The 26426-nt window shown below is 44.5% G+C and overlaps 1 protein-coding gene across 3 annotated transcripts in view; it reads left to right on the top strand.

Annotated features, from left to right (window-relative positions):
* Positions 1-20178, top strand: part of FSHR (follicle stimulating hormone receptor) — a 164438-nt gene extending 144260 nt beyond the window's left edge. For 2 of the 3 annotated variants that reach the window (XM_032652717.1, XM_032652719.1), the window contains 2 exons: positions 11278-11463; positions 15762-17580. In XM_032652717.1, the coding sequence (XP_032508608.1) occupies positions 11278-11463; positions 15762-16995 (1420 nt within the window). In that variant the 3' untranslated portion in view covers positions 16996-17580. Of the gene's footprint in view, positions 1-11277; positions 11464-15761; positions 17581-19769 lie in introns of those variants that run through there. The other variant, XM_032652718.1, reaches the window with a different exon arrangement.
* The last annotated feature ends 6248 nt before the right edge of the window (positions 20179-26426 follow it).

Raw genomic sequence — 26426 nt, 5'->3', positions numbered from 1 at the left:
CCCTGAAAGGGAAAGCACATCTCTCCTTCCTCACTCTCAGTGTCCAGGAGTTTCCCTCAAACCAGTGAGATATACACATACATTTATGCCTGGATCCTCTTTGTCTCGATTCCAGATCTCTTGGGATGTATCCAGTGCCTCTCAGCCTTGCATCAGCACCTCTCCTCCTATTACTGCTTCCTCATCTCCATTTCTCCCCCCAAGAGTGACTTTCCCCTATTCTCTTCTCATCAGCCCCTGCCCTTCCACAAGGGTCACCCACCTCTTCCCTGACAATCTCAGCCAACAGTGAATGCCTCCTTCTGTGATTCACACAGTCTTCATGGCTGCAGGGGCCCAAATCTGCAAGAGCTTTTTAAAAGTGTGTTTTCCTAGGCTCTCAAGCAAGACCCACTACATCTACTGTCAAATGTACTGTAGGAATAAGAAAGGAATCTGGAAGGAAGGAGTCAGATCCAAGAAGAAATAGTGAGCAAAGAAATAGATAAACATGTGACTAGACGTAAAGGTTTGTTAGATGATCCTCACATAGCCTGCCTAAGGCCAGCTGGGGCATTTGGGAGCCACTAGCCAGCACCTCTTACTTGGCAGTCAGTATATATATTATCTACCTATCTACGTACCATCTATCAACATCACTTCATTTTCACCAAAGAGCTTATCCAGTTGACCCTTGAACAACACAGGTTTGAACTGAGTCCACTTACATGTGGATATTTTTCAATAAATATATACTATCTGTGGTTGGTTGAATCCTCGATGTGGAATCATGGATAAGGAGGACAGGGCTATGAAACTTGGGCATCCGTGGATTCTGGTATCTGTGGTGGGTCCTGGAACCAATCCCCAACAGACACCAAGGGGCGACTGTATTCTCCTTCAGGCTGGAACCCAGGCATCTCTGGAATGAGATCCTGTATGGTGGCGCAGGAACTCCATAAATGGTTATTACTGATGATAAAGGATATGTTGTGACCTTATATGGGACTCTGTCTCTTTGAAGAAGTTCAAAGATTATTCCAGAATGCGTGGTTTCAGATAGGCAATATGTACAAACGAAGGGAGTGCCCACATGATTAAAGCACAGATGCCAGAGCAGACTACCGAAGTTTAAAACCAGTTCTTTCACCTCTCTAAACCTCGGTTTCCTCACCTAAAAAAGGGCAGAAACAAACAAACGGCAGAAACAATAATACCTATTTCCTAATACTGTTTGAAGCTTAATAATATTATATATGTGTGTATATATACATATTTATATTTTTATATTCACTCATTGATTCACTCAGATAGATCTTAAGCACCAGCCATGTGCTATGCACTGTATATAGTGCAAGGAACAAAAGTTTTTCCTCACAGAAAGCTTACATTCTCATAAGGGGGAGTCAGACAATAGAACTAAATATGCAACTTAATAATATCAGGTCACGATGTGCCCTATGAGGCACCAAGTAGGACACGGGTGTAACAAACGGGAAGCGCCAGGCATAGAGTCCCTGAGTTCCAATATACAGAGTCTTCAGAACTTGTAACGCTTAGTCAATGTTTCTTATTCTTAGAGTACCTGGGAGACAGACAGACTTAGAGAAAGTGCTTTTGATGCCTTTGACCAGCAGAATAGCAGTGTGTCAATTTCACTTAGCTAACAGTCCTGAGGGTTTTGAATGTGCCTAAACAGGCCCCTCTATCTGTTACGTAAGAACATACCTGTGATGGGGTAGGTCTTCATATGTGACCTGTACCAGGTACACTATAAAATCACAGCACCTTAACCACTGTCTGCTACTGAGAACACTCAAGCTGGACAGGATCCCCACCTAGCTCATTACCCAGCTGAGGAAACCAGAGACAGAAATGCGAAGTGACCTGCTATCGATCACACCGCTGCCGTTAAGTGGCAGAGCTTAAACCAGCAACTAGGTGTCTTGCCTTACACCCCATGTAGTCCCAACATACCATGTCACCAAAAGTACATAAACATGTCCAATCAAACATCTAAAAGGGCCCCTAAAATTACCTGTGAACTAAAATAGGGGGGAAGATAACTACAAACACCAGACCCCTGAGCCCAAGAACACCAGTAAGTGACACACACACACACACACACACACACACACACAGCATAGAAGAACGCCCCCTGCAGTTGACAAGCAGGTCCCAGGCTGAGGCACTGGGCGGTGTGTCTGATCAGTGTCCAGTGGAAAACACAAACATGAATCCACAGCCAGCCCTGCCACGAATGCCGGCAGGAAGGGATGCCGTCATCCCCAGCAGTTCTGCAGGGTCCTCGAGTTACAGGTCCACTTTCCACCCTTTTACCACAGAAACAGTGAATAAAATGGATAGAAAATCCAAAGGAATTACGAAGCACTTGCCATGACTTAAAAAGGTAGAGAGTGATAATACATTCCTACATCTTTTCATTTCAATGCATGAGGACATACGTGCAATGTCCTGGCCGAAAGCCCAGCCTGTAACTGCTGGTCTCCTTCTCCTCCCCTTAGGGGCAAGTGGGTTGATCAGCTTAACAACAAGCCTCCTTTTCTGGGGCTTTCAGGTTAGTCCGCAGATGTCTTACCAGCCTCTCTGGCTGCTAACCTGGGACTCTAGGGCCTATCCCATCCCCTACTTCTGCAAACCTGATGCGCCAACCCCCGCGAAACCCTGGCCTGAGAGCTGCTTGTTTAGCGTGTGCAGAGGACCAGCCCATGCTGGTGCTGTGGGTTCACGGGTTGCAGAAGGAGTGTGTGCAGACCACTCAGCCCACAGTAGATGCGGCTCAGGTTAGGGCTGTGACGGTGGCTCGGGTCAGATTCCCCTCCCAGAAAACCAGACTGTGATGTTGATATTTGCATGCAAAAGGTTTACTGGAGAGCGCTCTTGGAGTCTGTGGGGAGTGCTTGATGGACGCAGAAGCAGGCTAACAGGGAAGTTGAATTACAATGCATTTGCAACAGAAGCTTCCGCTGATCCTATGGGGAGCTCTGGCATTAAGATGCCCCTTCAAGGGCTTCCCTGGTGGCGCAGTGGTTGAGAGTCCGCCTGCCAATGCAGGGGACACCGGTCCCTGCCCCGGTCCGGGAAGATCCCACATGCCGCGGAGCGGATGGGCCCGTGAGCCATGGCCGCTGAGCCTGCGCGTCCGGAGCCTGTGCTCCGCAACGGGAGAGGCCACAACAGTGAGAGGCCCGCATACCGCAAAAAAAAAAAAAAAAAAAAAAAAAAAAAAATGCCCCTTCAAAATTGACTGAAGGTAAGGGGCCAGGCCTTTTCATCAACAGTCACTGGGTACAGGCTGGCCCTGAGGAAGAGCCAAGTCTCGGGTGAGTCAGGCGAGGGCAAATCCAGAGCAGAACTCGGCTACGGGCCACCTACGCTGTGAGCGGTCCTCAGCTGCCCTCAAGCCATGGTTCTAAATTTGACCTTGCATCAGAATCACCCGGCACGCTTGTAAAACCCTAGATGGCTGATCCCCACCCCCAGAATTTTTGATTCAGCAGGTCAGGGGTGGGCCTGAGAACCTGCACCTCTAACAACTTTGCAGGTGAAGCTGACGTTGCTGGTACAGAAAGCACACTGAGAATCACTGCCCTAGAACCAGTGCTGGGAATGGGGAAGCTTGGCCGGGTCTCCAGAATATCTCCTCCAAGAGCTAACTGTGGTGAAATCTCCCTCCCCAACAGGCTCAGTGTTTTGTCCCCAGGAGATATATGCAAGGGATTCTAAAAGAGTTAAGGGGAGGGCACTCAAACCAAACATAACTCCTTTCCTGAAGGCAAAAATTTTAGTTGAGTGCAAAACAGGGAGCCTCTGAACACCTGAGGGTGCAAGGATAAGATGTTCCACTGCAAAGAGAAATAGATGCAGAGAAAGCTAGGGGCACACAGACAATCTCCATTGAGCTTCCGAGGAGCAGTCTAGCATCCTGACTTCCCCCTCATGAGTCTTGACCTTGAACATCAGTAGCCATCTGAGTTTTCACGAGATATTCTGAACTCACTTAAGTTTTCTTTTTCTTCCTTCCTTCTTTTTTTTTTTTTTTTTTTAGCAATCAAGCAACTGTTTCCTTGGGAAACCATTTCCTGTGGGGAAAATTTAATGCATTGCCTTTGCAGTCTGGAGCCGGTACAATCATATTCTGATGGTTTATCAAATTGATGTGGCTATAGCTCAGATTCATTTGATAGTTCAGATTCAAACACTGAGGTATTTGTATAAGAATGATTCTCTTCCATTACCAGTGTACGCACAGTCCTATAGATAAGCAAATTGCCTTTTTATTCCGCCTGGGATCATAAAAGAGAGGTCTTCTAGCCATTTGTCAGTGTAGCATACACCAGAAATGTGCTCTCACTTATGGAAATGATTGACCTGTAACAATATCTTTGCTGGGAAAAGTAGAAATTGTTCAAATCAAATTTGTGGCACTGGCTATAACACACTTTATTAAATGGGGCACAGAGCACAGTTTAACTCTCCTGACTCAGTGTCTTATTACTGACTGCTGTTTCCCTTTCTACTTTGTATCTCAAAATCAAGAACCCTAACAATGTTGAAACAGTTCAGGATTACTAAATCTCTTCAGCCATTGTCTTATGAGTCTCCTTTGGTACTACGTTTCAAAACCAGCCAGAATGTAGCATGTGCTGAAATGTTAACCAAAGTGGCACCTTAAAAAGAAAGGCTGCCGGCATGAGACCAGCCTGAAAGACAAGGATTAAAAACACCAGCCCATGATTACCCCTTCCCCTGCTGATATAAATGTCTATGGACTTTTCTTAATCCGTGGAGATACCAGAGAAACATTTTTCTGCCAGTCCAAAATATGGAAGCCTTATGATAGTTTCCATGTTTGCTCACCCCAGCAAGTATGCAGTAAGCTTGAAGTAAACACTTCTACAAACACTTTTATTTCCCTATCACCCAGGAACCACTTCTGCTAAAGACTTGTGCTTTACCAAACTCTAAGTGACTCTGCATCTCTCTCCTACCAACCACTCCCTCCTTTCAACATCCACCAGCGGACGCTCGGGATCCCAGGACACTGACAAGACGCCATAGTCCCCCAGAAGCGAAGCCACCTAGTGAAAAAGACAGCAGCTCACATGTTTTGGAGCTGTAATGAGGAGGAAGCCGAAATACAAGCTAACTCCAGAACACTCAGCAGACAGAGAGGCACCAACGCTTCCCGAGCAGGCTTCCCCATCCAACACCTAGTCACTGGATTGCACGCAGGTCAACCCACACACACATTAGTCTATTTCGTCTTCAATCTGTGTCTATCTCCTTGTAAACTTTGCACAAGGATGCTCTCTTCCTTGATTCCTTTGATACTCTCAGTCACATATAATTGCCTGCTGCAGAAGCACCGTTTTGCTGAGCCCCCTTTAAATCCAGATTTCCTCAATCTGCCTTGCATCTTTCTCCCTTTAGAACTGCTCTTCTGTGAGACTTGCTTCAACTTCTCATTTTTTTTTTATGATGCTGAGGCATCTCTGCTAATCAGACAAGTATCCACTGAGTAGATTTCACGAACCCAGCTCTGTGCCAAATATTAATACCGTGTAGAACACAAAAGTATCTTAGTAATCCCTGCTCTCAGAGCATCTGAAACCTGGCTGAGGAAACAAAACCAATATACATGAAAAGCTGAATAGTATGAAACAGCAGAAGAGATAATACAAGGTACTAGAGTCTCTGTAAGTGCTAGAGGTCAGAAGACATCACAGCTGGCTGGGGTGATCTATCTAGTTCCTTTCCCAATCCTCCATCAGTGCCATTCCCCAGCCTATCTTTGAACAAAGCAACAATTTTCTGGGTGCTTACTATGTGAAAGGCACTGCTGAGAATGCAAGGAGCCCTCTGCCCTCCAGGAGAGAGAAAATGCAAATACAAACAGCTAGTATATAAAGCAAAAGACGGTACGTGAGAGAGGCAGAAAGTATACAGACTATAGTGCTACTGCACTCTTAATGGCATTCAAGGAAAAATACATCTACAGCTGTTAAAAATGATGGGGATGACAGAATCTCAGAGATGTCAATGCAAGTCTGTTTGGGTACTCTATTTCTGCATAAAAGCTATCCTTAAACTCAGTGCCTTAAAACAATCATTCCATTTTCCCCACAGTTTTATGTTTTAGAAGTTTGGGTGGCTTGTCTCTGATCCATGTGATGTCGGTTCAGGTGGCTGGGTCCGGGGGGTCTACTCCAAGTTGTACCCTTCACCCATATATCTGGTGCATCTGTCCTCCTTGGTACCTCTCTACAGACACACACACACACACACAGAGACACACACACACACACACACACACACACGGCACCTCGTCCTCCAGAACCCTCTGTGCATGGCTTAGACTTTTTCCAGCATGGCACTCTCAGGGCATCAGAGTTCTTTCACTACAGCTTAGGGCTCTATAAGACCAATTTAGAAGCTATCAGTGCTCTGAAAGGCAAGGTCCAGAACTGGTACAGCAACACTTTCATCATACTCTGCTATAGGCCAGAGACATCACAGTTCAGCCTGGATTCAAGGGAAGGGCAAACAGACCCTCTATGGAAGAGTATAAAGAATTTACAGTCATCTTTAATCGACTACAGAGTCAATGAGAGAATAGCATGGCACTGCACAGAATACAAAAATCTGTTTATTTTTGGAAATACTCAATTACTGTGATTTTTGTATATTTTAAAATCAAGGGGGGAAGGCATAACTAAGAAAGGATAGTCTGTTTTGTATCACTTGATTTTAGAAATATGAAAAATGTTGACGGCAGGTAATAAATGATTGCCCTGGTTTAAATTATTCCTGAAGCACTTTGTTTATACCTTCACCTCATTCCTTGGAGGAAGCCTTGAACTGCTTTAGACAAAACAGGCAATCTTTGCTCCCTTCCATATATGAGGGGAAAAAGACGACCCCATAGACCAGGCAAAACAAGAACTTCATCTCCGGGAACAGAGTATCAATAGCAGAACTGGTCAGAGGAGCTAATTGCCTGAAGAGAGAAACTAGAAAGGTTATTTTAGGGCAGAGAATACAGTTGAGAAGCTCTGCAACACTGGAAAGGCTAAGTGGAGAACAGGACAGGACACCTGGATCTTTCAGCAGCAGAGAGCGAAGACTCCTCACAAGGACACAGGTTCATGGATCAGACACTTATCTCCAGGGACCCCAGCTCTGAAGAATTAGAATACGTAGGCAAGAACTAGAAAAGAGACCTTGGAACACCGAGAACTTCTACCTCATGGTGATGGCAATGACTGTTGTGAGCAGTAGTTAAATTCCAGATCTATGTGGAAGGTAAAGCCAAGTTATTTTGCTGAGGGTTTGCATGTGGGGTGTGAGAGAAAGAGGAGTCAAGGATGACTTCCAAGTTTTTGCAGGAACAACTGGAAAGGCTGTAAGTAGAGCAGGTTTGGGGAGATATCGGGAGCTCAATTTTTAATGCCTAAAGCTTCACCTTCTTATTCGACATCCAAGTAGAGATTATAAGGAGGTAGCTGAAATATGAGTCCGGAGTTAGGAGAGAAAAGCAGCCTCAAGATAAAAATTGGGAGGGGGGAGGGGACATCAGCATATAAATGGTGTCTAAGTCATAAGACTAGAGGAGTTCACCTACAGGCTAAGTGAAAATGGAGGAAAGAAGGCTAGGCTCTGAGCCCATGGGTCGAAAAGTTGGAGTTCAGGAAGGAACCAGCAAAGAAGAAATGTCCAAAGAGTCAGGAGACAAAGACTAGATATAAAGAAAGTCACCAGGAAGATGCAAAAATTCTATATTTATATGTACCTAAAAAATTATCCTCAAAAATATGTAAAGCAAAAATTGACAAAACTTGAAGTAGTAGTATACCAATCCAAAATCATAGTCGGAGATTTTAGTGTACTTTTCTCAGGAGTGATAGAACAAGCAAGCGAAAAAATCAGCAAGCACACTGAAGTATTTGAATAGCATTGACAAATTTGATCTATTTGGCATCTAACAAGGAGGGCAACTAAGTAAAATTTACATAGGTTGTACATAAATGGTAATCCTTAACTCTGATCATGTAAATTTGTCTAAATATCAAGCAGGGCTTTAGCAGTCCTGAGATTATCGCTACTAGTCCTAGGACTTAAGGGCCCAGTGAGGATGTGGGAACTGGGACGACTGGTAGCTGCTGGATCCTCAGCAGATCTGTTTGATGACAGCTGCAATCACAGAGGAGCTGCTGCCTAGGTAAAGAAGGAATGAGAAATGCCTAAGTTCACCCTTCCACCCACCCTCCAGTCCCACCAGTGCCATCTGCTGAACCCAACTGAAAGCTGATTGACAAGGTGGTACCTGGGAAATGGAACCCTTGGAGGCCACCTCTCCTGCAATACAGAGCAGAACACAGAAAAGGGCACAGAACGGATATGAGAGAAGTGAGGCAAGACCAGCACATCATGTCCAATGCTTTGTACTTCATTGGAAGTGTAATGGGGAACAACTGACTGGTTATAGGCAGGAAGTCACAATTAATTGGCATTTTTAAAATATCACCCAACCTGCAGTGTAAAGATTGCGTTAGAGAGAGAGCTAGATGGCCACGATGATTAATTTTATGTGTCAAGTTGACTGGGCCATGGGATGCCCAGATAGCTGGTAAATATTATTTCTGAGTGTGCCTATGAGAGTGTTTTCAGAAGAGATTAGCATTGGAATCAATAGACTGAGTAATGAAGATTCATCCTCCCCGTGTGGGTGGGCATCATCTAACCAGTTGAGGGCCCTAATAGAACAAAAAGGCAGAGGAAGGGCAAATGTGCTTCTTTTCTTCCTGAGCTGGAACATCCATCTTCTCCTGGTCTTGTGCGTCAGGGGTCCTGGTTCTTGGGCCTTCAGACTCTGAGACTTAAACCAGTGGCTGTCCTGGTTCTCAGGTCTTTGTCTCTGACTGAATTATACCACAAACTTTCCTGGTTCTCCAGCTTGTAGATGGCATATCATGAGACTTGTCGGCCTCCAAAATCACATGAGCCAAATTCCGTAATAAATCTCCTCTTATATATCTCTATATATCCTAGTGGTTCTGTTTCTCTGAAGAACCTTAATACAATGGTCATGAGAAGAACAGTTATGAGACTGTTGCCTTTCTCTCTAGGCAGAGATTATGGTGACTTAGACTAAAGCTGTGGCAAAAAAAGTGGACCGATTTGTAACAAATGTAGAAGTTAGGCTTGTGAGAAGAAGAAAACTGAGTCCGAGGGAGGGAGGGGGAGGGGTGAAGGATGACTCCCAGGCTTCTATCCTGAACGACAGGGGGAGATGGAGGAATCATTTGCTAAGATAAGAAAAGCAAAAGGACGAACATATTTACAAGGAAGATGGTGAATTCAGTTTTGATATTTGCAAGTGATCAAAAGAGTGGGATCTGATGGACAGTGGATTATCTGGGCTTGGAGTTCAGAAGTAGTATCTGAACTGGGATATACATTGGGAAGCCATCAGCATATACCTGGTATCTGAAACCAAGGAAGTGGGTGAGATCACCTGGGAAGATTATGTACAGTCAGAAAGGGGCCTGAGCTTAGAGGAACTCCGATAGATAAAGGAAAAAGAAAAAATCAGAAATAAGTCAAAGTAGATGTCAGAAGAAATTGAAAAGAATGTGATGCCAAGAAAAAGACTGTCTCAGGAAGGAGGAGTGTTTTACGGGTGAAATGTAATTGAGAAATCAAGAAGGTTAGAACTAAGAGCAACTTCCAATGAAGAACTAAGGTTAGAACTTCTAATGAAGTACAAAGCGCTGGCTGTGATGTGCTGGTCATCATAGCTACCTTAGTGTGTATTGTTTCTCTAGGGACTGGGAAGAAACTGAGTTGGATTACGAAATGAGGAAATGGTGACGTCAAGTATGGACAACTAGTATAAGAAGTTTGATTGGGAAAGGGAAGTGACAATAAGGCAGCAGCTACGAGTAGGTTTCATTGAACAACAGGAAGCATTATAAACTTTTGAGCAAGAGAATGAATGGCACAATGAAAACCAGGCTTTGAGAAAGTAATTTTCACCAGACTGGGAGAACATACGGGGGAGCAGATATATATTCACACCCCCGAGTTTCATTGCTCCTAGTGCCCACTGCTTTGACTTACAGGAAATGCAGACATTAGAAGATTCTCCTTCACCGAGTATATCCAAGATGCTTGAAATGAATCCATCCTGGTCATCACTTGCTACCACTCCCATCAGAAGTACTCATTTATGGCCAACTTTCTGGGCCCAACAGGTCTAAGCCGATGCCATTTAAATCTCTTCACTCCCACCCCACTGGTCAGGTTGTTTTGAGGGTTTCAGCTGCCAACGGTGCTGCCAGAAAATGGCCCATGTTACTGGTGTTGCTGCCAGAAAGGATGGGACTCTGGAACCCTCCAGTGACAGGGACCTGGTTAAAATGACCATTTACACTGGTTTCCATATAGACCTCCTGGTTCACCAAGGCAGAGGCTCTCCGACAAAGCAAGAACAACTGCGTGTGTGTGTGTGTGTGTGAGATGTTTTCTGATAACAGCGGCCAGTCATCAAGTGCTGTCTGTTGGTCAGGAAGTTCTCTATGAACTTTAGCTCATTTAATTCTCACAACAACCCTCTGAGGTAGGTATGATTATCATTCCTGTTTTATAGCCGAGGAAACTGACACATGGAGAAATGAGATAACTTGACCAAGGTCACCAGTCTAATAGATAGAGGGGCAGGGTACACGAGCAGGCAAGTCTGGCTGTGGATGCCACGCGCACCACCACCACTCTCTATTGCCACTTTGACTTTGTGCTGAGGGTACCTCTGTTGCCCACCAGATACCTTTTCCCCTTATGGTATGTTCTCTTTGCATCCTTTGCTGAAATATGGCCACAGATGCCACCCCAGCTCACTGGATATATTTTTACATCTAGTTTTATGGTGAGGAGGAAATGATCTCACTTCCTTGGTCCTATGCAAATTCGTGGGTATCTATTCTATAGATAGACTGTGGAAGGGGAAAAGAGATACATTTAAGCCCCAGATCAGCCAGGATGCAAGTACGTCCAGGATACAGAGTGGCATGTTATCTATCTCCTCCTACCACAAATATAAGGGCCAAATGTCCCTTTAGCCAAATATTAATCTGACCAAGGCGTGCTGGATGAATTGGAGTCTCCCTCCTCACCCCGGTAAAAATATTACTACTGTAGCTGCTATGTTGACGGCTAACAGAGCAGAAAATGTTAGGTCCATAGTAATCAGGTTATGTTTACCTTTTCTCCTTACAGAGATATTTCAAGAACGAGGATCCATTCCCTGCCCAGCTATGGCTTAGGAAATCTTAAGAAGCTGCGGGCCAAGTCAACTCACAACTTAAAAAAGCTCCCCAGTCTGGAAGCTTTTGTCACACTCGTGGAGGCCAGCCTCACCTACCCCAGCCACTGCTGCATCTTTGCCAACTGGAGGCGGCAGATGTGAGTCTTCTCGTGTCCGCCCCCGAGCCCCACTTGGGCATTTCTCCAACGCAGACCTTGGTCCACAACTTCTACACCTGTGTGGCATGAAGAGGATCCCCTGGCAGAGGCACCCACGATGAAATCCCTTAGGCAGAGTCTAGATCAAAGCTTTAGTGTTCTCTCTGAAAATAGGCTCACAGGAGAGGGCTACCCACGTGGCAGGCTACCTACCAAATATTAAATGAGCTAACATAAAAAACACCAAGCAAGCCTGACTCGCAGCTGATGCTTAATAAATATTTGTTCCCTTTTCCCTTTGTCCTGACATGGATTTATCCTTCAAGTTCCAAACTCTGCACCCCATAAGTGTGCCAGGGACCATCAAAGTCAGCTTTGGAAGGGAGAAGCATAGATGCCGTAGCAAAGACTGACGCACACACCCGCAACACATCCCAGCAACTCGAAACCTCCCTAACCCATCTTTGGAGCTTAGCACCTCAGAGGGAGGACTAAGATTGTGACACCTGTTCACTTTGGCTTTCCAGGCTGCTCAGGTTCCCGGAGCCCCAAATTACAGAGGGTAGTCCAAACAAAGCCAAGTCCTAGTGGGTGACGGGTTAAAAAGTTGAGGTTCTGGAGAGAGTGGAGAGGGAGTACTTTAGAGATTACATGTTCAGGTATTTAAAGGATCCACTGGAGATATAGTTTATTGGGTATCAGGAATTCTCAAAGCTTTCTGCCTCTCCTAAACTCACTGATAAAATTCATACCACACTGTGGCACTCAATCAGATGACGCCTCATTCCCACTCTTGTACAGTAGCCCAGCACGAATACAGCTTCTGGGATACTCTTTCAACTGCTCAATGCAGTCGCTATTATTCAGCCTTAACATGCAGATGTGCCCCCTCCTCTAAAGCAAAGTGAAACAACCAAACAGTACACACCCTAAGTTAACTAGCAGCCCACACTCAGACCCATTTAAAGGATCTGCGGAAAAGGAGCCGCTCTTCAGAATTAGCATGCATCATTGGGGAACTCTCCAGAATCAGACACTCCTCACAGATTAGCTCAAGGGCCAGGGGATTTCTTCCTAATGACTAGAATTCTTAAGGGCTTGGGCTAAGGCAGCAAGGCCCGCCTCTTTTATATTCCAGGAAGAGATATTCCAGCCAGGGCAAGAAAGATACCCATTTCACTGCCAAAACCCTGGAACTAAATACCCCCCAGGAGAAATCTCAGAGGACGTTAAGACCACTGAAGGAGCTGTACATCATGTGTTGTCTGCCTCAGCGCCCACACCCCAGAGAAATATATCCTCTTCCTCTGTTGCTCAGACTCCCCTTCGTAGTGTAGATGTGGCCTCAGGGCTCTCCCGACTAGAAATCTCCGCGTCTGCCTTACACTGTACCGTGACTTGAAGGCTTCCCTGATCCCTCCAGACCACCAGGCTCTCACCCTCTCTAGGTCCCTATTGTAACTTACATCAGGGCTCGTCAGGTGCGGCAAAGGAGAGGCCCACGCCTCTTCTAGGAAGACATGCCAAAACGGGGTAACAAAAATAGCAATGGTGTTTAGTCTTTATGTTTAACAAATTCACAAACCCAAAGCAATATGGTTCTGCTATTCAGAAGATAACTGTAGGTGTGGTTAGGTAATGACATTTGAGTTTAAAGTTGTGTGATGAAATTGTTCCTCCAATCCCCGTTTGGAAATAATGCCCAAAGTGTAAATGTTAGGCCCTTGTGACTGTGACATTTTGGCCCATGGACCCCGTGGACCCTCATGGAACGACCTTATTAACCATGCCCCTCATCTGTCATTTAACCAGTTATGTCCATACTCAGCTTGCATTGATATTTTGCCCTAGTTTTGTTATTTATTGTATTTAGGCCTTTTCTTCCCGGCTAGATTTTAAACTGATGCACTGTGGCTTATTCATTGAGTACTCACATAGGGCCTAGACCTCAACATGAACTCAGTAAGTGACCACATCCTCTCTCTTCATATTGCTGATACTTGTCAAGGACTCACTGCCAGGCACTGTGATACTCTGCAGCTTTATCTCATTTAATTTTCACAAAGGTAAAAACACCATTTTTATTCCCTTCTCACAAAGGCAGAAACTGAGGCTCAGAGACAGTAAATAACTTGACAAACACCAAACAAACTCAGATCCAAACTCTCTGGTCTGTCTGTCTGCAAAGCTCAGGCTCTCGGCCACTCCGCCATGCATTTCCCAAGTATCTGTTCGTTGATTTATTGGGATCCAAGAGTACTACTTTTTAACCTCACCCCAAACTGAATTCCCAACTCTTTATAATACTTAGGATTTGCCGAGGTACTGCAGAGGCGTGATTTTATTTCCCCTGCTTCCATTTTTCTTTCTGTTCTTCTCTAAGAGACATACATTGTTTACCCTTCCCCCACTCATGTCACTGGGTCACTTCTGTTTCAGGAAAGGGAAGCATCTATATTTAAAATATGTTCGTAGCAGTATCAAAAATAAGCACCTTCACCGAAGCCAACATAAGCCCCGGGAAGTGAAGGCTGTGTCTGTCTAGATGGTCAGATCTGTTTCAGTGAACCGAATCACAGTCTGTTGGCACCAGGTTACTTACTTCCTGTTCCTAGAACTGGGCTGCCGCTAATCCAATGACAGGGTTTAGGAACTGGGAGTTAGAATAAGAAACAAAGTAATTCTCTTGTCCCCTCTTTGCCCATCTCTGAACTTGCCTCACCTTTCTTGTAAGACCTCTGACTACACCAAAAGATTTTCTGCACATTTTCAATTACACGTATGTTAACTGTTTAACCGCCTTAGTGTAAACTGTGACTGCTGTGAGAAGCTCTATCAGTCTCTAAAACAACAAATGACACATTATCCAGGAAAGAAAAAAAAAAAAGGAGTCCCTTGATCCAAGGGAAAATGACGTTCTGGCAATTCGGTTCACTTTCTGGAGGGGAGAGAAAGGAGAGGGTTCTCACTAACAGCCCCTTCTCCTAGAGGTTGATGTGGAAAAGTTCAGTCCGGGTCTGCTGGCACACTTGGCCAGCCCTCATCGTTTAGTACCTAATGGAATCTTCACCTCCTCCACGCCCCAGTCACTCTCTCGGTCTTATTGGGGAGGGGGGTCTTTGAAGAGTTTTAACGCTCACCTCCCCACTCACTTAAGAGATTACGTTAAGGCCCGGGAGAAATGCAATACCATTGCTGTGAGCTTGCCCTTCAGGGAGGGAGGAAGGGAATGGTGTGTGTGTGTGTGTGTGTGTGTGTGTGTGTGTGTGTGTGTGTCTGTGTGTGTGTGTGTCTGTGTGTACACACACGCATTTCCATCCAAAAGAAGACCCAATGTGAAACATTCCCATTCCTTAAGCTTTTGCTTCAAAACAGAACTAGTACCCTCTGGCTCTACATGCACTGTCCACTTGTCTGGATGGAACATTTATCATCTGGCTTTCATTCAAATCCCTTCTGCAAGTGCCTCTGTTCTCTTGACGAGGCCTCTTGTACATTGGGGTTTAAAGGGAAAGCTGAGACAGAAATGTGAGCCCGAGAAGAGGTAGCTCCTCAGGGAATGAGTTACAATCTTGGAATAAATTAGGCCCCCTTGCACCTGCACTTGCCCTTTTGGGCACTCACTAGCGAACTACTTAACGTGAGAGAGCCAGGATTACCTTGCAAATACATGCCTGAGGCTTGTTGTGGCCCCTGGGGAGTGAAATAATAAAAAATAAGCCCCTCACTAACATTTACAGGCAAATTAGCAGACCTCCTGGTAGCCTGAGTACCAAAGAGCCAGGGACAGGGCTGGCTGGGAACCAACTACAGCCTCTGATCTTCTAATTTATGTAGATAAAATAAACTCTTATTTGAGTCAGAGAACAGTCCAGATCTTCCAGGACTGGAGTTTATAGTAGAGGAAAGGGGGTATACCCTACTCAGGCATACGAAGAGAGAGCTGAATGGAGATGGGGAAGGGTGAGGGTAGAGTTGATATCGTCTGTAAATTATTTGCACTTAACAGCAAAGCTTAGCTAGTCCCAGGCGCCTTCCTCCCCACATTCAGGTTGTGGCCAGATGGTTTCCCCAGTGGACCATCCAACTCTAGGAATATATGCACGAGTTGTTCTGTTCATTTACAGTAAGCAGCATTAACCCTTGAGTTTAGCCTCAAGGGCAGACAAACTCTTAGAAGAAGAAAAAAAAAAAAACTCTCAGGAAGAAACCCCACTCTCTACCCCGTGTAAAGACAGTGATATATTTGCCAATCTGCATCCAACATATTGATTCTATTCCTTTTTGTATTTTTCTAGCTCTGACCTGGATCCAATTTGCAACACATCTATCTTAAGGCAAGAAGTCGATGATAGGACTCAGGCTAGGGGTCAGAGAGTCTCTCTGGCAGAAGACGATGAGTCCAGCTACGCCAAAGGATTTGACATGATGTACAGTGAATCTGACTATGACTTATGCAATGAAGTGGTTGACATCACTTGCTCCCCCGAGCCAGATGCATTCAATCCATGCGAAGATATCATGGGGTATGATATTCTCAGGGTCCTGATATGGTTCATTAGCATCCTGGCCATCACTGGGAACATCTTAGTGCTCTTAATACTGATCACCAGCCAATACAAACTCACAGTCCCCCGGTTCCTTATGTGCAACTTGGCCTTTGCCGACCTCTGCATTGGGATCTACCTGCTGCTCATAGCGTCAGTTGATGTCCACACCAAAAGCCAGTACCACAACTACGCCATTGACTGGCAAACTGGAGCAGGCTGTGACGCTGCCGGCTTCTTCACTGTCTTTGCCAGTGAGCTCTCAGTCTACACTCTGACAGCCATCACGCTGGAAAGATGGCACACCATCACCCATGCCATGCAGCTAGAACGCAAAGTACAGCTCCGCCATGCTACCAGCGTCATGCTGGTGGGCTGGATCTTTGCTTGTGCAGTCGCCCTCTTTCCCATCTTTGGCATCAGCAGCTACATGAAGGTGAGCATCTGCCTGCCTATGGATATTGACAGCCCCTTGTCACAACTGTATGTTATGTCCCTCCTTGTGCTCAACGTCCTGGCCTTTGTGGTCATCTGTGGCTGCTACACTCACATCTACCTCACGGTGAGAAACCCCAACATCACATCCTCCTCTAGTGACACCAAGATTGCCAAGCGCATGGCCATGCTCATCTTCACTGACTTCCTCTGCATGGCGCCCATCTCCTTCTTTGCCATCTCTGCCTCCCTCAAGGTGCCCCTCATCACTGTGTCCAAGTCAAAGATCCTCCTGGTCCTGTTCTACCCCATCAACTCCTGTGCCAACCCCTTCCTCTACGCTATCTTCACCAAGAACTTCCGCAGGGATTTCTTCATTCTGCTGAGCAAGTTTGGCTTCTATGAAATGCAAGCCCAGACCTATAGGACAGAAACCTCATCCACTGCCCACAACTTTCATCCAAGGAATGGCCACTGCCCTCCAGTTGCCAGGGTTACCAGTGGTTCCAATTACACACTTATCCCCCTAAGCCATTTAGCCCAGAACTAAAACACACTGTGCAAACGTTTCTGAGTGTTGAATGACAATTAAGTCTTGCCTTTGAAGAATATGCCATGGCATAGCTGACAGAGCACTTCTATGTGCTTCATCTAATTTAATCTTCCGGGCACATCCATAAGGTAAATTAGTCAGAAACTATTAAATCTATGTGATTCATTAGGAAGCTGAAGTGTTAATAACAACATTAATAATTAAAATAATGTAATGCTACATCACATTTGTTTTATCCTTTATAAATGTTCAAAGTGCTTTTGTTCGGGTCATCTCAGCCGATCCCTAGAAAAGTCCTATTAAACAGGCAGAACAGGAATTATTCTTGGAGTTTTATAGATGAGAAAAACAAGACTCGAAGGGTTACGTGACTTGCTCAAAATTGCTTGGCTTACAAGAGGCAGAGCCAAAATTAAGTGTTCTGACTCCCAGGGAACTTCCAAGAGAGGCCACACAACACTCATTCATTCATTCATTCATTCACTCAACGAATATCTACTGAGCACCGATGTGATGGCTTTGTAATGTGTCAACTTGAGTAGGCTGAACTACACTTGCCAGAATTCCCTTTCTTATATGCTTCCCATGTGGGCCACAGGGATGATTCTCAGGAATATAGGAGGGTGGAAGGGAAGCTGCAGCCATTTTCTCACTTACGCTTTGTCGCTCAGCTGCTGGTTCAGCTCACTTCTGTGATGCAACAGCTGGGCCTGCAATGGCTCCACTATCCCCTGAAATCTTCTTCAGGTTCTCTGCTTCCTAAGCCAAATATACATGTTTATTAGCTCCAGGATGAAGAACCCCAACTTCTGCAGAACACTTATCACCAAGGTCAGAAGCCACAATAACAGAAATGGAGCTCGGTTTGACCTTGTGGGGGTCCGTCTCGTGCCTGTGGCTTGGCTTCAAGCATGCTCGTGGTCTTCCCTTACGACTGCCTGCCCGATGGACTTCAAGCTCTAGCATCAGATGTAGAGACAACATCCTTACAGAGACCACTTAACCAATCCCCACCAGCATGTAAGCCAATTCCCTGTAACAAATATTTACCCCATATATACCTACATGCATGCATGACTGCTTTTGCTTCTTCAGTCAAACCCTGACAGAAGACACAACCTATATGGCGTGCATATGGATTATAATGTTAAAAACAGCAGCTTTGGAATCGGAGCCGAGATTTTATTCTTACTCCATGATAAGCCAGGACTCCTCCTCCCTAGGCTCAGTGTCTTCCTCTGTAAATGGGAGTTGATTATAACATCTAACTATTGGGCTTACTATAAGAATTGGAAAAGAAAATAGGTGTAAAGTGCCTGATGCTGTAATAGGCTTGTTGAATGTCAATTTACTTCTCTCCTCCCAGATCAATGCCTGGACTAGTGCCCAGTTCTCCCGACCATGATCTAGAACTCATTCCATCACATCATATTACTCCTGACACATAACTATACTTCCCCTATTTTCCCCCTTGACTCCATCTGGATAATCTGGATCATAGACACCAACCACAAATCCCCATCAAGCACTGTGCCATGACCAGCCCACAAAGCTCCGAGTCTCCTCGGAGAGTATCCTCTTTCCATGTCAAAGCCAATCCCTCCTTCTCTTGCCCCATTTCAAAAGTTGGTCCCAAATGCATTAACAGGGGAGTCCTTAGAGGGCTGAAGAAAAAGCAATCACCTCTGCTGATGTGACCTGGCACCATCTTGACCTATTATGAGCATTAGTGAGAAATGGAATAAGTACCGTAGAAATAGTACAGAGCTGAGCTGATCAGTACGGGAGCCATCAGCCACATGTAGCTACTGAGCACTTGAAATCTGGCAAGCCTGAACTGAGACATGCTGTAAGTAAAAGACACACTGCCTTTCAAATACTTAGTGCAGAGAAAAGAGAATTACAGTATCTCAAAAATCTTGATATTGATTACATCTTGGAACAATATTATTTTGGACATACTGAGACAAATATATTTTAAAATTAATTTCATCCATTTTTTTAATATCCTTTAATGAGGCTACTAGAATATTTAAAATTACCTAAGTGCCAGTAGTGGGATTGCTGGGTCATATGGTAGTTCTACTTTTAGTTTTTTAAGGAACCTCCATACTGAATGGATAAAGAAGATGTGGCACATATATACAATGGAATATTACTCAGCCATAAAAAGAAACGAAATTGAGTTATTTGTAGTGAGGTGGATGGACCTAGAGTCTGTCATACAGAGTGAAGTAAGCCAGAAAGAAAAAAACAAATACCATATGCTAACACATATATATGGAATCTTAAAAAAAAAAAAAAGGTTATGAAGAACCTACGGGCAGGACAGGAATAAAGACGCAGACCTAGAGAGTGGACTTGAGGACACGGGGATGGGGAAAGGCAAACTGGGACAAAGTGAGAGAGTGGCATGGACTTATATATACTACCAAATGTAAAACAGATAGCTAGTGGGAAGCAGCCGCATAGCACAGGGAGATCAGCTTGGTGCTTCGTAACCACCTAGAGGGGTGGGATAGGGAGGGTGGAAGGGAGATAGAAGAGAGAGGAGATATGGGGATGTATATATATGTATAGCTGACTCACTTTGTTATAAAGCAGAAACTAACACACCATTGTAAAGCAATGATACTCCAGTAAAAATAAATAAATAAAATAAAATTACCTAAGTTGATCATGTTTGTGGCTCATGTTATATGTCTATTGGAGAGCACAGGTCTAGAGTTATGTGAAAATGAAGCATTTTTATTTAGCTTTTTCCTCCCCAGGCCCCCATGCCACGCTGCCGCACTCTTGGGCTCTCCCAACTCCATCTGCAATCATTTTTCTTCCTTGTTTGTGGCCAGAGGGAATGTATTTCTGAATTTGGACTCAAAAGCAAGTAGCAGTTAAATGAAAAACAGGATACAGTGTTAATTATTTCACAGCATAGCTGCTGATGACCCAGTGGTTTAACAGACAGTGGTTCTGAGAGTCAAGAATATGTTCAAAGATAAACTTACACCAAGAGAAGCTCAGAAGACTTTTGTTGCATTACTCTGTCACTACACTTCCTGGTAAGAGAGAAGACTTTTCTCAAGTAAGCAAATATATTTATAGGTAGCTAAATTCAGTGTTTCTAAACCCTTCAGACAAGTCCTAAGGGAAAAACACTTTCTCTGTTTCCTGTATTTGAATGAAAAACAACTTGAGTCCAGTGTATCAGTTACTCTTGCCCCTAAACAATACAGGTAACACCTCTAGTCTGCACCTCCCAGGGTGATGCTTCAGTGTAAGTGGTGACCCAGGAAAATAAAAGAAAAAGGAAGGGGGGAAGGGAAAATGGAGAAAGGGGGATGGGGAAGGAGGAAAGGGGAAGGAAAGGAACAGAAAAACAAAAAAAGAAACACAACCAAAATAAATGCCAAAATGTTATCCCAAATTGTTCTTTTTCTAAAACTTTTATTTATAATCCTGAACACCATAGAGGGCCAATATCTCCCAGAGAATTCTTAAAGTACACATGTCTCCAGAGGTGATAGTCAAAATATTAACAACTGTTACAACCCAGGTACTGATCTCAGAATGAACCCTGGCTGTGAGCAATCCATTGGGCCATCCTGATACAAACTGGGTGAATGCCAGCCCTGCATGTTTACCTCCCACCCCCCAACCTCAACCTGGACCTGCTCCCACGTATCTTTCCTCAAACTTTAACCCACCATAAACTCCTTCAGTCCCATCCTGGCCAGCCTCTCATATCACCTTCCTCCTCAACGCCCCATTCCTCCTGATTCTCCTTCACTGAATCCCAAGAAGCTGTCAGACAGTATAGGATCCTCCTTGGAGGGGTCAGAGCAAAGAAACTGAATGAGTAAATCCAGAAGCTCTTAGGGAACAGAGTGAAATGATGAACTGGGTATACAGATTAATAAACAATTTTTATCTTGCCACATTCAGAAGCAATAATGGGAGGAGGGGTGATGGCACTGGAGACTGTATTTCACCACAGGGCTCCATATGTTAAATGTAAGGTACCCTTCAGACCCTGTTTCTGGAAGGGATACATGGAGGGTGGAATAAAACAAGAGGAAAAGCCCTTCTTGTGCTTGCATCAGCAAGATATAACAGATCATACCAGAAGTGATACTCTGCCTTATTTAGGCCAACATCATTTAGCATTCATGAGAAAATCAGCAAAACACCGCTGAAACTGATTTTTTTATTCTAGTGTGATAGCTGCAAGCTTTGGGTTTATGAAGTATTTCATTTTATTAGGAAAATTTATGGAGACAAGCAAAGAATGAAGTTTCCGACTCTGGATAGCGATCCAGATAGAGAGGGAAGAGAGCATTAGATAAACAGGACAAATACATAGAAAGTTGTGTCTGTTTAATATATAACATTAAAGAAACTAACCAGAAGTCAGCACAAAGTAAAGCCCAACCATGAGGTCATGCTTGCTGGTTCTCATCAAAATGTATTCATTCAGCTGCAAGCAGCAGAAATTCCAACTAAAAATACCTTAAGTAATGAGGCCAATTATATAAGATGCTCCAGACTTGGATGGGCAGCTTAATGGTCTCAAGGACCTAAGACCTATCCATGTTTTTGCCCCACCATCCTTGGAGTGTTCAGCCACGCTTCCCTCATGGTAGCAAGGTTGCTGTAGCAGTTCCAGACACCACAGGTAGGCATGAACAAATCCAGAAACAAAGAAGAGAGGTCTTTCCTCCATGCACCTTTCTTTTCAAGGGGAGAAAATTTCTCCCCAAAGGCCCTCAGCAAACATTCCTTCCTCCCCATTCCTGAAGATTGCTACCCTGGCTGTAAGGGAGGTGGGACAAGGAAGCTGTGCCATATTTAGCCTCTAGGACAGCAGGATGGCTCTGCCAGCCAGGGCGGCAGAGGAGGAGCTACAGCGGGAGGAATGATGGCAACCTCATTCTCCACCCTGAGTCAATTCAGATCCCCTCCCGCGGGATGAAGACCGTGAGGCTCCAGGTCAGATGCACATGGCACACTGACACCTCGCATTCTGTGTCCTCGTCCCTCTCTCCTCTCTCCCTCCACCTAGCCCCTCTCCTCCTCCCCATGTTAGTCTCTTCTACTCCTCCCTGGAACAAACTTTAAAAGTTTCTCAGATCTGAAAGCAACCTCTAGAGTCAGACATTGCCCAAGAAATGCCCTGTTTGAGGCAAGACGTAGAAAAGAAAAACATTGCCCAAGAAATGCCCTGTTTGAGGCAAGACGCAGAAAAGAAAAAGGAGAATAAAGAAAAAAAGTAACAAAAGAAACGCACTAGGATAGGAAGAAGGAAGACATGAGGAGAAGGAGAGAGACAAGGGCAGGACAAGTTAAACAAAGGAGCACTGTGGAAGGGAGCCAGGCCCAGACTGCATCTCTTTGGGCTAGAACTTGCCCATCTTGGGCTTAAAATGCTTACAACTTGTTGCAAAGGGTTCAACTCAAAACACTGAATGGCCTGAGTCTTAGATCCCAGTAGAAAGGCCCACTAGTCAGGCCATGGTGTTTAGACTTCCCAGGGCTCTATGTAACATGATCTGGATCCCCAAGATCTGGTTCAAAGGATTAGTAATGGAAAAATATTGCTGAAGGTCTTCAAGGCCTCCTCACTTCAGACATCAGTATAAGGACAGCTTGATCTTCTTCAGGACCCCAGGTCTTCATAATATTCTATTCTCTCCAATAGCATTACCCACAGCCTCTGCGTGTTCTGTTCTGGGATAGAAAAGTCTCAAAAATGCACTCAATCCCAAAGTCTGTAAGAGCACGATTTGTGTGCGCTTGCTTCCTTTTCTTCTGTTTTCTTTACAACACAGGGTTCCTTGAATCTTGACGCATTCTTCATAAACAAATACAAAGAGAGAATATTATAAAAATCATCTTCTTTTTAGTGATATTTTCCACATAATAAGATGCAAAGAGCATTTCTGGCTCTGCATTTAGAGAACTTTCAGGCAATTTTTTCCCCCATGTATCATTAGCTAGGGTCATTTAAACTTCCATGTATTAATGAGGTGCATAAAGATGAGGCTTGGGTAAAGAAGGTTTTAAGTTGTTTCGTAAACAGCATAAGCTGTACCACAGGGTTCCTAGTCTCCCAAAAATCAATCTACCAAATGGGGTTATATGTTTCTGTTTTCCTTTAGGTGGGGGAGAGGAGGAGGAAGAGAAGGAAGGAGAGGAAGGAAGAAAACTTGAAAAATACCAATAAGAATACACTGTCTCTGCCTATAAAGTGATGGGAATCCTTCACAGACCACATCCCTGCAGAAATTCTGACAAAATCCTCCTCTCCATTTATTCCAAATATAGCAGGGGGCTGCTTCCAGCCCAGGCTCCCCAATGCCACAGTCCATGGTAGTGCTTCCAGGAAACAGCCCTGGAAGAGCCCCATGCACCTTAAGCTAAAAGAACATTGGCTGTGGGTCAGTCAGGCTGGTGTGTTAATCCCTCTTTCCTAGGATGTCTGGAGTGCTTAAGGCAGCTTAGTTTGCTATGTATTTCAGTGAACAGCTTTAGATCAAAATTCAAGAGCCAATTTACTTGTGGGAGGGAATCTAATCGAAAGACATAACGGTTAGCATTTGGAATTGTGTAAATATTTGCTGTTGGGATAAATTACATCACTGGTGGCTACCTCCAGAAATCAAAAACTCTGAAGAAGCCCACACAGTTCTGTTTTGCATTCATTCACTCAAAGAGTATCTACTGAGCGCCTAGTGTAAGCCAGAATTTTCCAGTCACTGGAAGAACAGTGGTAAATAATCAAACAAAAATTCTGCCCTCATGGAGTTTACATTCTAGGAGAGGGAACAGAGGACATACAAGCGAAATAAGTAAAATGTACTGAATGCTGGACAGTGGTAAGTGCCCAGGACAAAGCACCGATCAAGGAAGCAGGATATGATATAAACTGTCAGGGAATAATTAAAGGCCTCCCTGAAAAGGTGACGTTTGACTAAAAACAGGAAGGAAGTGGAAAGTGAGACGTGAATATTGAGGGAAGGTTGGTCCAGGCAGAGGGAAGAGCAAGCACAAAAGCCCTCCAGCTACGATAAGCTCGTTGAGTTCCAGCAAAATAAGGTCAGTGTGGCCGGAGCAGAGAAAGGGGTGTGGGAGAGAGTAGTAAGGGACAAGGACAAAAACTACAGGGAGCCAGGTCATTGTGATAGCTTTACTTCTGGAAAGGTGAAGGTGAAGTGGCAGAAAAGTACTGGAAAGTTTGTAGTAAGTATTTATTGAGCTGTTGTGCGTGGATGGCCTGGCCTAGCCTTCGTTGAACACTAGGAGATCTTGAATTCAGCCACTTTCATTTCCTTTAACAGTTTGCTCCACCTCATCCTCCTTGGGCCCCCATCCTTCTGGTTTCCCCAGCCCACACTTTACATCCTCCACCACTGTCTCTCCATCCTCCCTGCTCCAAAGCTGCTCTCCTGCAGAGCTGTCATTTTGTAAAGGAGATGATAAATGGTTCACACCACAGTGATAATAATCTCTTAAATTTCAGTGAGTTTTACGCATTCGAGAAGACATTGACTTTCATTGGCTCATTAGGTCCTCAAAACATTTCTGTGAGGTAGGAAGTATTCTTTTGTTATAAAAAGAAGAAATCACCGTTCAGAGGTTTGGACATACTAAGGGAAGGCAGAGTAAGACTAGAATTCCAGTCTCCTGCTCTCCCACTCCTAGAATTACTTAAAAGTAGAGATATTGGAAACACCAGTCTCAGCATGAAATGAAGGGCAGTAGCCTAAATCAGACACTTCCGGCAGCAGGACCGGACCAACAGCTAACCAGCGACCACGTTCTCTCACAGCTGGTGTTCAGAGGTCACAGCGAAGCCTTGATGGTGTGAATTTAATCCAATGAACAAGGAAAACAGAATCACAAAGCAAAGCCCAGCACTCAAGTAGGATTTTTACTAATTCCCTGTACAACATTTTTCCTCCTGACTCCAAGCACAGGATCCCCCTGACTGGCAGGCAGCTGAGCTCAGCAAAAGCCAGAAGGAAAAACGATGAAGTCCATGAAGTGTACTCTAACCCAAGAGAGCCCTAAATCATGGGCCAAACTTGGCTGTGGGCCGAGGTAGTTAAGAAGGAATTTGAAAACTAAATTATTTCCTCAAGAAGGGAATAATCTTTACTTTAAGTGTATTTTTGTTCATCCCTAAAAGAGCCATTGTTTAAAGAGAATAAGACCATTCCATGGCCTGGGCCCTTTTCTTTGCCACAATCAGTCATCACAACAAAGCAATATGAGGACAGAAGTGCCCTTAGATCTGGGCAACTAGGTCCCTGCCCTGGACACCACTCTGGCCTTCTGCAGTCATGCCCCACCCAGAGCCAAGGGGTCTAGGAGTCCACAAGGCCAAGGGAACACGACCACCCAAGCCTACACTGAATGTGCTGATATTTAGGGCCCCCCAAATCTCCTGCCCAAATTGGTGAACCACACCCCCAGTGTGCATACCACAAGGCCTGAGGATCACAGTTCACAGGATGTTGATGGAGGTCAGAGGCACAGGCTGGGGCGGCCCCAGGCTGGATGGAATCAGGATGGGAGGAGAAGGGAGGAGCTAGGGTCCAATACCTCCATTGGCACCCTTACCTGAATACTGCAGATGTTAATGATGGGTCTGCATGAAGAACTGGAGATGGACTGATGCCCCCCATCCCTACTACTGAGAAAACTACCGAAGGTTTTCAAGGCTTTTTTTCCCCCTAGATAAAATATTTTTTATTTTTAGACACGCATTTTAATACAAAAATTCTTTAATATACAAACTACAATCACAACAGCTTCCACATAGTAATGGAGGGATGGGGTGTAATGGGAACATTGGCAAAGGGAAGGAAGGTTTTCAGCATCCCTACTACTTCCTTTGCCTACAAATACTCTTGTGGCCTGTGAGAGCCTGAGGTCTCACATCTGTGAGGGCAGATCAAGCATATAATCAATCCCAAAAAAAGTTGCAACAAATTCAAGATAGAAATTTTATCAAATATATTTGCTGACCACAATTGTATGAAACTAGAAATCAGTAACAGGAGAAAAGCTAGAAAGTTCACAAATACATTGAAGTTAAACAAAAATGCTCCTGAACATCCAATGGATTAAAGAAGAAATCAAAAGGGAAATAAAGAAATATCTTGAGGCAAATGAAAATGGAAATTCAACATACCAACACTTATGAGATGCAGCAAAAGCAGTTACGAGAGGAAAATTTATAGTGATAAATGCCTACATTAAGAAAAAAGAAAGCTCTCAAACAACCTAACTTTATATCTCAAGGAACTGAAAAAGGAAGAACTAACCCAAAGTTAGCAGAAGGAAGGAACTAAAGACCAGAGCAGATAAGTGAAAGACAGAACAGGAAAATAACAGAAAAGATTAACAAAACTAGAAGTTGGGGCTTC

This window comes from Phocoena sinus, chromosome 13 (genome assembly GCF_008692025.1).
Source record: "Phocoena sinus isolate mPhoSin1 chromosome 13, mPhoSin1.pri, whole genome shotgun sequence".
NCBI classification, from domain to species: Eukaryota; Metazoa; Chordata; class Mammalia; order Artiodactyla; family Phocoenidae; genus Phocoena; species Phocoena sinus.
The sequence above is the reverse complement of the archived record's forward strand: the minus strand, read 5'-3'. Positions and strand labels throughout refer to the sequence as shown.